Below are 18,883 nucleotides of genomic sequence, written 5' to 3'. Positions count from 1 at the left end.
GCTCCAGACTGTGAGCAGAGGAAGAACAACAGGAACAATGATCCTAATCATGCTGATAGCTAAATTGTTACATTTTCGTGGCATTCAATGCCACAATCATCAGCAAAGACACACAGCTCAGTCTAATATCAGATTCAATCTTCTTCCATAACATGTTTCCTTTTCTTTCACTATACTGTACTGTATGTATGTATATATCCATCACTTCATCATTTTATCCTAAGACAAACTTGTTTTGTCTACATGAATGCATTTTACATTAGACTGTGAAAAGATGTCAGTGAATTGTTTTGTTTTAGTATCACGTTTCCAGAAGGTTCCTAAAAAGGAGTAAATCTGAAGTGGAAACAGCAATGAATTCAACTTCTTGTACAGTTTTCTTTCCTCATTAATATGAGAATACATCTTCATCACTAACTCTACTTTAAAATGGACATTTTTGCACTGTTCACACTTCTCTGATCTAATCGAAATTGGGGGGGCTACAGGAAGGACTCATGAGCTGTTCACATGATGCTTCATGTGTCCACAAGAGCTCACCATGTCATGACATCACCAAACGCATCAATACCTTTGCTCGTCATGTTGAGTTTGAATTCAGCTCATCAATGTATACTGTGTAGTGTGCACATCTGTTCCACCACCATGACTGTGAATCATGTGTGCAAACAAATAATTGTGACTATACCGCTCCCACACACAATACAGACGGCTTATGATGACTAAACCTCTGCACACACCTTAGCAGCTGACACAGCTACAAAGGGAGGAAACATACAATGCAAAATGCAAACACCCCATCCACACACATTCAGTACTCACCACAGACTGTACAGAATATAAATGCATGCAACTATATGTGCTTATTTACAGTACAGTGTGCCCCAAAAACACCCAAATCACAACATTTTGGCAAGACAACAGTCCCAGCCTGCTCATATATTCACACTTAGCAGCTTAAATTAAAGAATAAAAAAAAAATCCACATCCTAGGCACTGTATGTATGCCCAGACAGAGCAGGGTGGAAGCTCAGCCTCCATTTTGGGGGCTGTGTTGATGAGGGCCGACTGGATGGCTGAGCAGCAGTGGACATGACTCAGTCAGATATAGTATGCTCTAGCTCACACACTTGCCTTCAGCAGCCCTCGCTCAGCTTCAGCACAACAAAAAAAATTCTGCTGAATGCAAGTCACACAGTTTTGTGGTATACTCTACCAGCCTGAGCCAGTTGCATAGTTTATTAAAAATGCACCACACAAAACAGTCCTGGACTAATCATTACCTCTAGTCACAGCCATCGACTGTCTTGATTAAAGCTCTGCAGGCTATGGTTGATATTTCACTCACAGTGAAGCCTGTGCTTTGCAACCAGACTCTAATGCTTCAGTGGGTTTTTGCTTTTCCTAAGAAACGATAAAAAACAGAAGCACATATTCCCAGATCTTATTTTTCACAAGATAAATAATGCAAGACATTTGCTCAAGCTAATAGAGGCCTGAGGTACCTGATGCAATTGTAAAGGTGGTACAAGACAGATGTAATGATTGGCCTGAAATTACTCCTTTATTAATGAGGCAATTTGCTCCCCAGTCAGTCCCTCAACAAGCCCAATGGGTGTGACCAAACCTTCCCATTCTAAGTATACACTTACATAAGGATACCTCACAGCCCCAGAAATCAAGATTGAAAAGGCCAATTATAGTAACAAGGCACATCTGCCTCTTATTAGCTGACATACTTCATTAATGAACCTCTCCAGGAGGGGTATAAATATCTTTAAGTGCAGAGTCAGAGAAAACACTGATCGACAAGGCTGAGGAATACGCGAGAGTCTTTTCTTTGCTTCAAGCACAAAGGCATGAAAACCCGCACTGCACTGTTTTCATATTCTGCTGGACACATTCAGTTTCCACCATGTATGTAGAGTAGCCAAGCTAAAAATACACAGAAGGATGCACACTGAGTGTTTCATCACACTGAACTTAAGAAGAAGGTGAAATGGGGAACAGCTTGGACCCTTTCATTGGCACTGATGGTGTAGCTTGAACAGACACATTCTCCTTCAAAGTATTGCCCCTGTACATTTTCCTGAAACATAAAGATAGAACCAAAGTGCCTCTGGTTCCCCTCTAGGGTCTGCCAGCAGGTAAAACCATCCAACTGTGAGGCAGAGAGCTTGACATCCTTCATTTTAACAGTGTGGTACTGCTTCAGGGACAAGCTGGCAAACTTCAGCCTCTTTAAACTCAAGCAAAATCAGGTGAGCCCAAAACCATCCATTTTAGAAGGGACTGACACAAATCCAGGCCCATGTGCATGCAGACACGACTCTCATTTAAGAGTCACACATCCTGATGTGACCTTGAAGGGCGGAGTGGCAGCTGTCTGCCTCTCTTAGTAACGACTGACCTAATGGCTTCTCTGTGTCTGAACACATCACTCAACCAAACAGACAGGATATCAAAACAGACTGGCACAGAGACCACAACCAGCTGGCAAAATTCAGGCTTTACATTACTTGAGGCATCATACACAGCCTCAGAAAGAACAAAAACAAACACTGTAGAGTCCGATCTAGCCAATCAAGCAACATGCTGACCTATTCCAGAATCTAGCTCTGTGTTGTGTACTTTTACGGGCGAGATGAACAGAGATAGACAGTGAAAGATGCTCAAAATTAGAGTATGTGAAGGAAAGATGGTGGAAAATAAGAGTGAAAGAGACAGTAAATGTCCTTGACATTTGTCTCTGGGTCTTATGCCTACACTTGTCAGTAACTGATTTAACTGGGCCATGTCTACACCCCCACAAGAAGGCAAGCAAATACTTTTTGACATCATAATCTCTAGAGCCAATCTGATAATAACCTCTGAAAATACAAAAAGGTGAAGTGATGCTGTAGCCAAGCTGTATACAGAAGCTACAGTTCACTCACTGGCAGTCTTATCATGCTTTTCACTTATTTATTAAGCAACTGAGAGCAGGTTTGTGTTGTTAAAATTGTGAAGCGCACAATGATTTCATAGCATGAGGCTCAGTATATTAGGTCAGATTTCTAAAACTAGATTATAAAAAATAGGATTAAAGAATTGTGTATTTCCTGTGGCACAAGTAGACTCTCTGACATTGATTATGTACTTGATTAGTAGGCAAGGAGAGTGTGTTAAATATTTATGTACACCAGGAACTCTTTCCAGAAAGGTTTCCACAAGTACTGAACAACATGACTGACTGCAATAATACTCTGAATTCTTGGACTGAGGATGGCAGTAACCTACAGCAGAAAAGAGAATGGCAAAACCACAGACAGAGATCATATGTGTCACAGACAATACTTGATAAAAGAGAAAGGCATCAGACTGGGAGTAAATAAGATATACTGCAGTAATGGGTGGGTTGTGACAGCTGGTCTCACCTGGTTCTCCTCATGAGTGACTCTCATCTGCTCTTTAAGGATTGATGTGCGTGCCGCCTCTTCTTTCCTCATTATCCTCTCCTTCTTCAGCTCAGGACTCCAGAAGCTCTTGATGCTGTTGGTGGAAGATCCCAATTTACTGTCCTTCAGGTCAAGCTCCCTGCGCAGCATCTCATTCTCCCTCTGCATCTCCCTGAACTGGGCCTGCATCTCCAGCAGCTCCCCCCCACTGCTTCGCACTGCCTGCCTCAGCAGGGCCGAGGGAACCCCCTGGTGGTGGTGGGGATGCAGCATGGAGAGGGAGCCCAGGTCACTGTAAGACAGAAGGTCAGCATGAGGCAGCCCCACTGAAGCAATGTTGGGGCTGCTGCCCATGGCTGTGACGCGTCCCCCGTACATGGCCCGGCTGGTGGCGCGACCCAGAGTCATAGTGCCTTTGGGGTAGGTGGCAGTGGAGCCCACGCCCTCGTGGTCACTGAAGTACATGGGCCCCGACGTAGCATAGGCAGCATTGAGGGATTGGATGTTCTCCATGGAGAGCGTCTTGCCCCCCGCACTACCCCCGCCCCTACTGTTGGCCCTCCGATGGCCCAGTCTGGGGGACCTTGGCAGGCGCGGGGACCGTGCGGGGCTGCTCTCTATATGGCCTACAGCTCTGGCACTGCCGTACATGTCCTGTGAATCGAAGCCACCAGAGGGTCCTTAACAGGGGTACGTTGAAATGAGAATGCTTTCACTTTGTGAACCACACATGGGTGACTTATTTCATGCCTTAAAAGGTGGAGCACATCAAAGTCAGATCTGAGGAAACAGGAGAGAAGCACCTGTTAGATGCATAACAACTGTTTGTCAGATAAAAGACTCAATAAAAGCTACAATCCCCCCAACACCAAGAAAATGTTTGCAAAATTCTACACTGTAGATGTAAAACAAAATAGTTCTGTTAGTTTTAAGACTATTAGTCAACTTCAGCAACAAACTGACACATTTTATGTGGCTCCTATTTCAAATAGCCCTCGGGAATTTCCCAGCATCAACCTGGACTTCTCACTGGCCAATGTTTATCCAAATCCCCTTAATGCTGCTGATACAGCCGGGAAAGACAGAACAGCTTTACAACCTCATGATAAATCAACTGAATAACAGACTATTTAAAACACAGGCTACAGAGGTACTGTATATCTTAAATCACATTTGTCAGTTCTGATCAGTCATGGCCAACTGCTTTAAGTCAGGGAAACTATTGATATCCATGGTCTACTGACAACATGCATTAAATGTTAAAGAGGATGTTCTTGTTAAATGAATCGCATGCAAAAACACACAAACTGAAGTTTAATCATTCAGATATATTCAGATTCTGTGCATCCAGTAAAAGACCAATTTAGCCATTTATGTGAGTATTATATTAACCCTTTGGTTCCCTAATTGTTTGGCTTTTCTAATATTTTCTGTGGAGAAGACAGTGATGTTTGAAAAGTGGGCTGATTAATATGTTACCTCTTAACATACTGCATGTACACAGAAACCCAGCAGTGTACACTGTTATAGTTCAAAGTGGAAAAAAGCAAAAAGAGCATTGTGCTGCAGCAAGCAATACAGTCAATGCTATAACTGTAATGCAAAGCAATAAAAATCCAAATCCATTATGACAGAGAGTTAACATAATCATGCTATGGTATATGGCATAAAGCAAACCTCTGCTGCATTGTACTGTCTCATAAACACATAAAACGTACAATTTAAAACAGACAAGAGACTTGCAATGATTTAGTAACCACTGTAGAGTTCTGGGCTGAGCCTACCTTTATACTGGTATATTACTGATCATATTTTTTATTAATTATATTTTGATTAGCTAACTTACGACAAACCATTATGATCTACAAAACATACAAATTCCAGTGTACAGCAGGGTTGTGCATCTGATCTTCATAGCTTCCTCAGGCTCGCTCAAAGCGACAACAACAGATGTGTGTTTTTATAAGTTCTAAAGGCTCTCAATAGTCAGTACTCAGACAGTTACAAATCACATGACATACATTTACCCTTTTAGATTCATAAGATTCTCATTACATTCAAATCATTATGATGATCATAACAGGCATGCCATATTGTGGGACTAAAACTTAATCAGCGTTTGCAGCCACAGTTTTAATTAAAAAGCTCATATTTTAAAATAGCGCAGGTCCTTCTGGCAAACAAGGACAAAAGAATAAGGGAGGCTTAGTTTTAATGGCACAATAATGGCTGTGCCATTTTGTGCCAGCTCAAGCTTTAAAATATTGCAAGATATATCATAGTCTATAAGTTATTAAAGATGGCAGATAATGAGTGTCATTATTGGACTATGGTGGATATTTGCAATGTAAAATACAGAAAGCTGTTTAACAACAGATGTTCAAAACAAAAACACTGACTCAGGCTATCCCAGGTTGTCTGGAGACAGTGTAATACTGTGAGAAAAAAAACTCTCTTCAGGTGAACTATGATACTTTCCCTTTTCTAGTGACACTAGCTGCTCACACCCATTTGCCATGGTGACTATGCCTTGGCTAACACAGATAAGGCACTTCAGTTGTCTGACATAATGATAGCCTAAGTTTCCAGAAGGTGAGGAAAGAAACTGTGGCTAAATGTAGATCAGGTCAACAGTTCTCCTACAATTTTGGATGACAGGAACCCTCAACTGAAGCATCATCTGTGAGGAAATACTTGACCAGCGGCAAATCGCTTGGCAGAGAAGGTCAGGCAGGACAGTGTCATCTCTGTTAGTTAAATTAAGTAACAGGCATCTAAAAATGGGATGGGGCAGTACAAATATGAAATGGCAGACAAATCAAACTATGATTCTGTTTAAGGTCTTTTGCATACCATGCATTAAGATCTGGAATTCATACTATAGTCTATAAACAGTGGACTTTTTTTTTATTTCACGAGCAGGGACCTGCCCTCGCCAAGTACGAATGGAAGTATAAGGATGGAGAATATTTGTGAACTTGATGATTTGGGGCCCGCTCTCGGACACTTGTAGACCCCCAAAACCTTCTGAGAGATGAAGAAGACTCAGTGAAGTGATTGGCGTTGGCTGGAACAGAGAAGGAGGCTGTTTGTATGCACTGGAGTCAGCCAGGAGGACCAAAGAGTGAGTGGGCGGAGCCAAAGTGGGGAGTCCCTCTGCGTCATCTGCTGACGCGGCCCAATGAGGAAGTAGGCGAAGCCGAAGTGAAGTCTGCGTCGTAAGCTGACGCGGGCTAGGGAATCCCGCCAAGGCTGGGGACCTCGAATCGGATAGTGGCCACTCGAAAAAGAAAGGAATGAAAGTTAGCGGGTAGCCTGATGTCCAGTGAAAAGAATTGCAGGGGAGAGGCTGAGTCCTCGTGAAAGGAAGGCTAACCGGGCAGCCGTGGCCTGCCGAAGAGGACCCGGTGGCCTCCGGCGTGGTGAACGTGGAAGACCCCTTAGTTGGTGGAGTGGGACTGGTAGCACAAACCCCCCAAAACGGTGAAGAAGAGGCTCCATGCTACGGGACCAGAAAACAACACGCTGAGCAAATGGAGGTGAGCAACATGTTTGACACAGTGAAAGATATTCTTTACCTTCCTGCAACAATTTTTCTAACATTCCGCTGCCTGCCCCGTATACCTTATGCTGAATGGCAGTTGAGGCATAAATAAATCACTTTGTGGTTATTAGTTGGGGCCATTGGTTAACGCAGCTTTGCGAGGGAAAAGGGAGCGCTTGGTTTGATGACAGCCATCTCCATGCTAATGCAAAGACGGCAGAATCATTGTCACCTGAGACTGAGGTCACAAAGGGATCTAAATCATGTTATAAAATGATTGATCATGCACCCCTACATGCATGCACCATGATATTTGCATTCATTCCTCTGTGTTGTTGTGAAGTACATGATTCGCTTTAGCAGCTGTGTAGCATCATGTCCCATGTCAGGAGGAGCACAGCCAAAGTTAGCTAAAGAAAGCACTGTGTGACTCATTTTTGCATAGATTAAATAATTAGATTCTCAATAATGTGCATTTTTTCTTTCTTTCATAGAACTAGGGGTTTAATCTACTTTTTGTGGCACTATCTCCTCACAGCAAGAAGGTTCCAGGTTCAAGCCCTGGCCGACCTGGTGCCTTTCTGTGTGGAGTTTGTATGTCCTCCCTGTGCCTGCATGGGTTCCCAGCTTCTTCCCACAGTCCAAAGACGTGCAGCTTAGGTTGATTGGTGTCTCTAAATTGCTTGTAGGAGTGAGTCTGGTTGTGTGTGATTTTCTGTCTACATGTGTCAGGCTTGTGATAGACTGGCAACCTGTCCATGGTGGAACCTGCCTCTTGCCCAATGTCAGCTGGGATCAGCCCAAGCCCCCCGCATGACCCTGTTCAGGATAAGCGGTATAGATAATGGATGAATGGATGTATTTGAGATCTGTGATCTCTCTTTGACTCTGTGCCCCAACCTAGCCACCCTGTCCAAAATTTTCCAGATCCGCCCCTGCACCACTGATCCACAAGTAATTCAGGAAGTGACTCTGGCTCCTTTGCACCTCTTAATGTTATCTTCAACTGTTTTGAAAGCTCATGTTTGTCAGCCCACTTATTAAAACTGACACATTCAAGTGCAGCATTCAGTTTTTTCCTATGATTCACTTATGCACCTGCCTTTCTAATTGCAAATTACAGAAAACTAAGTGGAGTGATGAGGGGAACTGTTTGAAAAATTGTGCCAACTGTGCCATGCTGGTGGACCAGTGTTTTGGGATGTGCATCACGTGAGCACAACCTACTCACTTTGATACCAGCCGGGGACCTCTGTTGCACGCCCTTGTCACTGTCAGCTACCACTTAACAAAGGCACATATGCCAGAAACATTTTCTATAAAGAAATTATGACTTGGACCAAACAGAGGAATAATGCATTGTTATGAGGACCACTGTGCTCGCCACTACAGAGAAAAACACATCGAACCTGCACCTCTGAAGGTCTCACTTCACTGCTGGTGCAGGCACCTTTGTACTGTGTGGTGTGGTGCCTCTGTCCATCCAGTTTCTATACACTTTAATCAAACTGGTCTGGTCAGATTTTGCAAATTGACGGCCTGGAGTCTTGGAGAGTCAGTTAAGAATCAAATAAGATGTAGTTTGCAGTGTAAGGCCACAATTGCCTATTTGTTTCTAGCAGCCTGGAACCCAAAGGCGTTTGCAGTATTATAAAACTGAGAAAAGCTGCAAATGTTCTCATTTTGGGAGCTGAAATCAAGCAATACTTGATGTTTTTGTTTGCTAAACACTTTAAATGTTTTAAATGACGATAAAAATTGTTGTAAATTTTCTGGTGCTTGACTAATCAATGAGATGACTAATCATTTCAGCACTGGTACAGTTCACATCTAAAATGTCACATAAATTATCTATAAATGCCTGACAGACACTAGACCAGTTTATCTTCAGTGCAGACAACATTAGCATGATCCTTTCATTCTTCCGCTGACCTTGGTCTATAGTATAGTTTCTTATCTATGCTGACGGATTTCACCCAGATCCACACAGCATCTAAGCACATTGCTGGGGATGCAAAGGGAAATGAAAAGCACAATAAGAGAGTATTACTGCAGAAACAGTGACTACTGGAGTACCACAGGGGGTGCCAGCTAACAAGGCAAATTGTTATCTCCACCCACACCCCAACTTTAGAAAGAATATTCAAAAATAAAAAACGACAGAAGCTATATAAAATATCAGAATGACATCAGACCTGAGAGCTGTATGTTGGCTGTTTTTTTTATGCATCTTTTGTCAAATAATGACAGTGGTGTCATTGTCATTTATTTCCGACCTGTCATCTGACATCATGCTTCTGCTGTAAGCAGTTAGGACCCAAAAAACGTGCCAACAAATAGGGCACTGAAGAAATAATCACTGGTAATTCAAGGAGCAGCAGTGTGGAAGCAGCAGAGAGGATAGAAACGTTCTGAAACAAAGATTTCACCATAGGCCATGCCCAGTACATCAGTGGAATCAGGAAGAATCATCATCATCAAGAATTATGACATTTTCAAAGCCAGTGTGCAGGCATCTTGCTCTGATAGCACAATAAGCTGTAGTGAATGAGACTACTAGTTCAAACCAGGGTTGCAAAAATGTGCTTTTAAGGTCAGAGCGCACGTCGAGGGCAGACAAAGATAAATAGCCTTTACAGTGGGTTGACAGTACAGGAATTCCATATGAACGGAAGAAGCAGCCGGTTCAGTGCCACTGGATCTAGTGCAACACATGCATCACCTACAGAGCCTTAACCCCCCCAATACCTCCCACTGACTTCAGCGCTCGGTGGATTTGATGAGAACATGCAAACGTCCTCCAGATGGTTCGTCTGCCCCTCCACGTAATCGTGCCAGAAATGGCTCCTACTGTAATTGGACAGTGTATGGAAAAACGCGTGACTCGTCCACAGACAGATGATTAAATCAATTATGTTAGATTTCTTCTAACCTGATGTGCTGGCTGGATTACACTTGATGCAGCATAGGATGGCACGACCGAGCAAATGACAGCTCACCGGGCCTACATTGTCGACTGTTCCAGCACGGTGCGCGTCGAGCACCTGAATACACTAATGACATTTTGGTCTAACCCTCCGTAGAGACGCCAGCTGAAACCTTTATTTTGAAACGACACTGCTCTATCGTTTAACCGGCTTTAATATGCAAAGCGTCAGGTATCTAGTGAGCACTGACTGGCTGGGTTTATGCAGTCAACGACAATGAGAAGGATTTTTTTTAAAACGTGCATAGCCTGTGCCTTTTCCCGGTAAGTCGCTCACAAAATGCTCAAGAAAAACGAAGAGACATTTTAAGAGACATTTTACTTCTACAAGAAAACGCGGAATGGCTGGGTGTGAAATTAAAGAAAACGAACATACCTTTATCGATGTTATTTCCTCTCCTTCGCTGCTCTAGACGGCATCTTGTCGCCTCCATTCACCCCAGCAGCCTCTCTCAGCATCCTGCGCTGTCATTGGGCAGCGGACACGCTCTCTCTCCTCCTCTACACACCAGAGAGCAGCATCACCACTACTGCAAGTGGCAGCTGACAGGAGGGGATGGGCGGATGAGATGCGGTGAGCGGCCTGCACTGAATTACCCATCATCTTGGTGCTGAATAGGAAACTGGAAAGTGAAGTGGACTGTGCCCACTCACATTAGCTGGGAGATGTTTGAGAGATTTTTGTTTTCGAGCTCTTATGCCTTGGATATGACTTTTAATGTCCCTGATCACTTAATCACAGATGTTTACAGGTGTCCCGGAAAACTGTAATGTAGATAGAGCACATTTCAGCATATAGGTCTAATTTAAAATGACAGGGGTGACTTGATTCAGTCAAAGCTGTGGGTAGAGCCAGTAGCAGTGTTTCTAGTGGAGGCTATTTTTTGCCCTGAATTAAACTCTCAGGCAAACCTACCACCCCAAGCAACCTATGCTGATTGTACAGTAGTTACTGATGCATTCATGTGTGTATTACTTTAATGGTGAAGCTGGTATCTGTGATTGTAATTACTTTACATACTGCTGGTTATCTTGTGAATTTCTCCCTGGGGGTTCACAGTCTTTCTTTTCTTATATTTTCTAATAGATCATAATTTATTTGTTGATTAGGTTACGTTTAGTATAATTAATCTCAAGATGCAAAGCAATTACAATAAGGCCAGGTGCGGTGGAGCAAAAAGTAGATTTTCCTAATCTTTTCATCTAACAGTAATATTATAGATATGTATATTCTTGATCCACATTGGATCCAGATCATTTTTGGGGTATGATAGGCAGTTGGACTGTGCATCTTACCTGAACATTTCAGGGTTTTCTCTTCATTATAGGTCAAGTTATGGCAGAAAATATGAGTTAAATGAGGTTGTAAATGTTAAATTTAAATGGCCGTCAGATCCAGGATCTGGATCAGATCCGGATGAAAATTGGTCTGATATTAGACATTGCCACTCTGCATATGTGTGTTAAATTTCAAATGATTTCAATAACCTTTGACAGAGATATGACATTTTTCTGCATGTTAAAGATGGTTTTTTGTGATTTATTATTTTTTTTATTTTGTTTGTGTGTGTGTGTGCCTTTGTATTACCTACATCATGAGGACTGAAACCTGTTAAAACACGCACACAGTGGGGACTCGGCCATCGGCCATCCTTGTGGGGACCAGAAGCTAGTCCCCACAAGGAAATCACTGAATTTTAGGATGGCAACATGGTTTAGGGTTAGGATGAGGTTAGGGTTAGATTAAGTATAGGATCAGGGTTAGGTGTTAGGCACGTAGTGGTTATGGTTAAGGTTAGGATAAGTCTACAGGAAATGAATGTAAGTCAATGTAAAGTCCCCACAAGGGATGAAAACACATTGTGTGTGTGTGTGTGTGTGACCTTGACCTTTTCAGCCAAAATCCAATCACTTCTAGGGTTGGTCCCCACCAGTGTCTGTACCAAGTACTCTGATGATCTATCCCGCCGTTCGTCTGGATTCCTGCTAACCAACACACACACAGAACAAAAAGCACAACCTCCTTGGTGGAGACGATCAGATTTGCTTGAGGGTAACCACAGGTACTGTGAGCAGGTCTAACAGAGGAGTTTCTGTCACAGCATGAATCAGTCTGTACGGATGACACCATACACTCTGACTGCACCACGAGGTGAGTACGTCCTTCAGAAGTGTTCAAACACGCAGCCCTGCAGGCTTTTCCGAAACAGAACAATGTCTCCCTGACTCCCATCTTCCTCCTGCTCTTGCCTGCCTTCAGGCCTCCTGGAGCTACAGGGACTGTCTCCCGTTTTGCATTGTAAACACTGATGGTGAGTGTGCTTGACAGGCCCAACGGAGAGGCATCAGCATTTCTGTGTGCTGAACACACATACATAGGCACACACAGACCCTCTCTGCCTCCCTCTTTCTCACTCTTCTTCTTTCTCTCATGCACACATAGAAGATTACACAAACAGGAAAGTGGAGAAATTGGTACAGCAAGAAACTGCTCCAGTTGACTGCCTCAGTGTTTCCATTATAAGATTCCAGTAACGGGCACAGTGTAAGTGGTGGCTGTGGAGATTTGCTTGTCTTTTGTAGGCCATTAGAAACCATAGAGAGGCTGGGCTTCTTTTACTAAATACAATTTGGCCTACAATATGCTCCAGTGAGCCTGAGCACCCATGCGCTCAATTCTAGTTAACAGAACTTTTCATTTCCGTCTCTGGCATACAAGAGATATTGAATACAAATTTTACTCTAGGTGAGTGGAAGGTCCCCACTCCTAAAATAAGAATAATCAAAAGAGATCAAAACTAAATTTAAAGGTATTGTTGGTGTCAGCATTAGTGTTAGGAAACAGGTGCAAGCACGCACACATTCCACAGGTAGATTTTGCATGCACTTAAAAGACAGTGTATAACAACAAGTAATATGATTGCATATCAGGGCTGGATTCTGGCTGGGCCACTCCCGGACTTTCACAGTTTTCCTGAAGCCACTGCTGTGCTTTCTTGGCTGTATGCTTCAGGTCATTGTTTTACTAAAGTGTGAACCGTCACCCAAGCCTGAGATCCCGAGCACTCTGGAGAAGGTTTATATATATTTTATAGTTTATATTTTTCTGCATCCGTCCTTCCCTCTATTCTGACTAGTCTCACAGTCCCAGTTGCACATCATGATGCTGCCACTGACGTGTTTGACTGTACAGACTGTACAGATGGTATTAATGAGGTGATGCTCAGTGCCTGGTTTTCTCCACACACTGTTGGGAATAGTTCCATCTTTGTTTCATTACACCAAAGGATTTTGCTTCTCATGGTCTGAGAGTCCTTCAGGTGTGCTCTGGCAAACTCCCAGTGGGCTGTCATGTGTCTTTTAATGAGGAATGGCTTCTGTCTGACCACTCTACCGTAGAGGCCTGGTTGGTGTAATGCTGTGCTGATGGTTGTCCTCCTGTAAGGTTCTCTCATCACCAGAAAGGAGCTCTGGATCTCATTCATAGTGACCCTTGTGTTTTTGGCTACTGGTCTGTCCAAGGCCCTTCATCCCTGATTCCTCAGATCTATGAAGGCCGTTGGTGGTTCCAAATCTCTTCCTTTTGAGAATGATGGAGGCTGCTGTGCTCTTGGGCACTCTCAGTGCTGCAGAGATGTTTTTGATCCCTCCCTCCCCAGATCCGTGTTTTGACACAATCCTGTCCCGCAGGTCTTATATATACAGGTGTGTGCCCTTCCTAATTATATCCAAGGCATTAAATTAGCCACAGGTGGATTCTAATCGAGCTGTAGAAGCATCTCAGCAATCACTGATAGGAGTAGGATGCACCAGAGTTCAATTTTAAGCGTCAAAACATACTTTCGTAAATGGGATATTTCAGTCTTTTATTTTCAATAAATTAACACAGCACTCTGAAAACCTGTTTTCACTGAAACAATGCATGTACAGTAGATTGATGAGGGAAAAAAGGAATGGAATCCATTCAACTCAAAAGATGAGTCTGAAACAAGATGTGAAAATTTTGAAAGGGTCTGAAAACATGCCGTACTAACTGTAGACCAACAAGTGCCACCATTAATTGACTTAACAATCCAAAAGAATTCGCTGGTATACTGTTGATTCATTTTTGGTTCGTTGCTTCTGCCAATAATTTATTTGTATTAATACTAATCAATAAAAGGACAAGGGAGATTCAGGGTAAACTACAATATATACAGTGCCTTGCGAAAGTATTCGGCCCCCTTGAACTTTGCGACCTTTTGCCACATTTCAGGCTTCAAACATAAAGATATAAAACTGTAATTTTTTGTGAAGAATCAACAACAAGTGGGACACAATCATGAAGTGGAACGAAATTTATTGGATATTTCAAACTTTTTTAACAAATAAAAAACTGAATAATTGGGCGTGCAAAATTATTCAGCCCCTTTACTTTCAGTGCAGCAAACTCTCTCCAGAAGTTCAGTGAGGATCTCTGAATGATCCAATGTTGACCTAAATGACTAATGATGATAAATAGAATCCACCTGTGTGTAATCAAGTCTCCGTATAAATGCACCTGCACTGTGATAGTCTCAGAGGTCTGTTTAAAGCGCAGAGAGCATCATGAAGAACAAGGAACACACCAGGCAGGTCCGAGATACTGTTGTGGAGAAGTTTAAAGCCGGATTTGGATACAAAAAGATTTCCCAAGCTTTAAACATCCCAAGGAGCACTGTGCAAGTGATAATATTGAAATGGAAGGAGTATCAGACCACTGCAAATCTACCAAGACCTGGCCGTCCCTCTAAACTTTCAGCTCATACAAGGAGAAGACTGATCAGAGATGCAGCCAAGAGGCCCATGATCACTCTGGATGAACTGCAGAGATCTACAGCTGAGGTGGGAGACTCTGTCCATAGGACAACAATCAGTCGTATACTGCACAAATCTGGCCTTTATGGAAGAGTGGCAAGAAGAAAGCCATTTCTTAAAGATATCCATAAAAAGTGTTGTTTAAAGTTTGCCACAAGCCACCTGGGAGACGCACCAAACATGTGGAAGAAGGTGCTCTGGTCAGATGAAACCAAAATCGAACTTTTTGGCAACAATGCAAAACGTTATGTTTGGCGTAAAAGCAACACAGCTCATCACCCTGAACACACCATCCCCATTGTCAAACATGGTGGTGGCAGCATCATGTTTTGGGCCTGCTTTTCTTCAGCAGGGACAGGGAAGATGGTTAAAATTGATGGGAAGATGGATGGAGCCAAATACAGGACCATTCTGGAAGGAAACCTGATGGAGTCTGCAAAAGACCTGAGACTGGGATGGAGATTTGTCTTCCAACAAGACAATGATCCAAAACATAAAGCAAAATCTACAATGGAATGGTTCACAAATAAACATATCCAGGTGTTAGAATGGCCAAGTCAAAGTCCAGACCTGAATCCAATCGAGAATCTGTGGAAAGAACTGACAACTGCTGTTCACAAACGCTCTCCATCCAACCTCACTGAGCTCGAGCTGTTTTGCAAGGAGGCATGGGCAAAAATTTCAGTCTCTCGATGTGCAAAACTGATAGAGACATACCCCAAGTGACTTACAGCTGTAATCGCAGCAAAAGGTGGCGCTACAACGTATTAACTTAAGGGGGTTGAATAATTTTGCACGCCCAATTTTTCAGTTTTTTATTTGTTAAAAAAGTTTGAAATATCCAATAAATTTCGTTCCACTTCATGATTGTGTCCCACTTGTTGTTGATTCTTCACAAAAAATTACAGTTTTATATCTTTATGTTTGAAGCCTGAAATGTGGCAAAAGGTAGCAAAGTTCAAGGGGGCCGAATACTTTCGCAAGGCACTGTACAATGTTTGACAAAAACCTCAGTTTGTGTTTCTGATGTGAAGTAGTTCATGTGGATTTGTCCTGTCGTAGAAACCGGCCTCTCGTCAGTTTCAGCTTCTTGACTGATTGCATCCAGTTTCCTGGTATTTAGTGGAATCCATTCATCCCTCTGTCTGTGCGATGTTCCCTGTGCTGTCACACAGCCCCAAAGCAGAACATCTCCACCCACATGCTTGAAACTGGCCAAAGGGGGTCTTACTAACAGTGCATTTGTAGAAAGACTGGTTTCATAATGTGTGCTTACTGCAGGGCTTTTATTTACATCTTTTCACTTCAAAAAAAGCTACATATGTCATTTACCCAGGGGTGCCCAAGCTTTAGCAACTGGACTTGCCTTTTGCAATGTGCAATGGTGGTGGTCCTCAGAGCTATCTAAATACCCTACCCTGCACTACAGAGTAACACTGTGAAGATCCCACCTAGCTGTTATGTTGCAGCTATCCACTTTATCTAGCTATTAAGAGGCTAATGCTAATCTCAAATACCTGCTTCAGTTGTTCAGTCAGGAAACTGCACAGCATGTGGTTTATGTTCTCCTGTTGTAAGCCACACTTAACTTGTTTGTTTAATTCTTTTTTTACAGTTTAGCCAACAGTTGCACATTTATTGGTGTTTTATAGTCTAAGGTTTTTCATATTAAACTGCCTAATTACAACACACAAGAGTGTTCGTTTGAGTCAAAGAAGTTTAGATGGCTGTGGAAGCCTAGGACACAGAGTCAGTAAGTAATTGGCTGAGTTTTAATCCTATATAGCATTTTGTTATTTCATTTGTATATTGTACACAATTTATAGTATATTATATAATTTATTAGTGCTTAGGATGCTATATATGACACAATGAATTACAAAAAAAATTCATTTTCAGCAACAAGATCACAAAAAAACAAACACTGCTTATCAGGAATATGTTTACAGTTACATTAAGTAACCTGCAGTACCAGATTCTTAATGGGACACACAAGGATGATGATAAGTAATAATTTAGCTTAAAACCTATTTAAAAATCTAGTCTTCATATATATTTCATTCCTACATAACATCAAACAACATGACCGTCCCAGTGGAAGCAACACAGAAGCACAGATTATCCTCTGAAACCTATAGGGCCCAGTTATCTTTCTGCATCATGACAGTAATTTCAGGTTATTGATCTTTTTTTATGTGAGACAGCAGTACTCCACAAACAAAACCCCTAAGAAAGCCTGGAGGGCATAGAAAATGACTGTTTCATTATAGAAGGCTTGTGTATTGATCATGGAGTCCGAGGTAGTCGCCAGCAAGCAGCTTACGACTGTGAGTGACGGGTGGGGGAAGAAAACTCGAGCAGCCAGTTCTCCCTTGCTCCATTCATTTGTCATTTTGTTCAGCAGCTTGATGGATCACAACATATTTAGGGCTGATAGGATTGCTGGTCTACTCTCTGCTGGCCTCTTGTGGTGATGTGCAACACATCACAGTCTTGGTTAGTGGCTTAGTTGCTTGTAATTATTGCTTTTAGATGACTTTTTAACATTAGAAAGGTTTCTGGTTTGTGATGTCTTTGGAAGACATACAGCCTTCAATACAAGGTTCTGTCTTTACACGTAAAGTGTCTCTTTGAAATGTCAGAGGCATCAAGAAGAGAAATGACATCATGTGCTTATAACAGTAAATCAGCTAAAAGAAACAAGCTCAATTCCAGTAATCTTTGAGTGCACAGTAGCTGTAACAGTGACAAATAATTAATATACAGGATGAGTGGTTCTTGCTTCTGGTCACTCTGCTTCCTCAGTTCTGCTACTGCTACATGTCACAGTTGCCATCACTTGAGGATGAGTCACAAACTGTTTCTCTGAGTCATCGCTGATGGAAACAAGAGGTCACTCCTCAGGCCCAGGTTCTCGTAATGGCTTTCAGAAAATGGATGAATGCAAGCATCCAAATTGTAGTTTAATGATTTATATTTATGCTTTTAATAAGAGGGCTTTTAGGTCAAGTGACCTAGAACATCACAAATCAACCTGATACTGTATATAGAAGCTTTACCTGTTCTGCAGTGGAAGATTGGAAAGAGCTGCCTCCAAGACACAAGATTCCTATTAAGTATTATAGGTGACCTCCAGCAGAGTATGAGGAGGGGGCCTCAGCAGTTTGACCATTATGATGTTGAATATGCTTCATACATGGGATCTGAAGGGAGGAAAGGTTGGACTGTAGTCTTAGCTGCTGGGCCCAGCAATAAATCTTTATTAGAGCAAAGACTGGGCATTTTAAGCATTACAACATTTGCACTGAGGGGTCATATCAGGCAATAAGGAAATTTTAGTGGTGTTTTAACCTTCATGGGCCTGCGCCTCCACCGTCTTGATCAGAAAGTCTGTCTTATATGAAATTGACTGCTTGTTTATTCTTAAATATGCAGATATTGTACAGTGGGGTTAAGTGCTCTCTCAAATAGACACTTTTAAATTTAGTTTTTCACAATTCAACCTCACATTAAAAAAATTAACAGAAGGATCTAAGCCTTTTAATTCCCAGCAAACACTTCCACTTCAACAAGTTTCTGCTTGTATCTTAGACTTTGGGATTTTCAGGCTTTCTCATGAAAGCCTGTTACAGCTACTGTGCAGATGACCAGAATTGAGCTTATTTCTTTTAGTAGCAGAGCTGGGTGAAAGTTCAATTTAATCCTTTCACTTCTCGGTGTAGTGTTTGACAGTGCAAACTGTTCTATTATAATTTGTCTCTTCTGCTTCTGTATCAGCATCAAGGATGTGGCACTAAATTTTAGTTCAGGGCTTTGTTCTCTTTTGCATTTACAAAATTGTATTGTTATATTGTGTAGATTTATTTTCTTGCGATGCTATTTTGACAGTTATTTACTCAGAAAAGCAAGTGACTTCAACAGCCTGAATGCATCCATAATATTTGCCAGAGGCTTTCCTCCCACGACCACCAACTCATTATAAATTCTAATGAGGCAGCCTGCCAACTAACATGACTCCAGCTGCCAAACATTTAGTAAGAATTTGATGAAAAGGTTGAAAAATGTTACTGTGTTCAAATG

The 18,883-nt window shown here is 42.2% G+C and overlaps 1 protein-coding gene across 1 annotated transcript in view; it reads right to left on the bottom strand.

Annotated features, from left to right (window-relative positions):
- erc2 (ELKS/RAB6-interacting/CAST family member 2) overlaps positions 1-10,430 on the bottom strand; it is a 36,575-nt gene extending 26,145 nt beyond the window's left edge. Inside the window, exons 1-2 of the mRNA XM_020587426.1 lie at positions 10,344-10,430; positions 3,417-4,217 (exon numbers count right to left, since the gene is read on the bottom strand). Coding sequence (XP_020443082.1) covers positions 3,417-4,088 — 672 coding nt within the window. The 5' untranslated portion in view covers positions 4,089-4,217; positions 10,344-10,430. The remainder of the gene's footprint in view (positions 1-3,416; positions 4,218-10,343) is intronic.
- Positions 10,431-18,883: the final 8,453 nt, after the last annotated feature.

The sequence above is a fragment of the Monopterus albus genome, unplaced genomic scaffold (genome assembly GCF_001952655.1).
Source record: "Monopterus albus unplaced genomic scaffold, M_albus_1.0 scaffold457.1, whole genome shotgun sequence".
Lineage (NCBI taxonomy): Eukaryota > Metazoa > Chordata > Actinopteri > Synbranchiformes > Synbranchidae > Monopterus > Monopterus albus.
The sequence above is the reverse complement of the archived record's forward strand: the minus strand, read 5'-3'. Positions and strand labels throughout refer to the sequence as shown.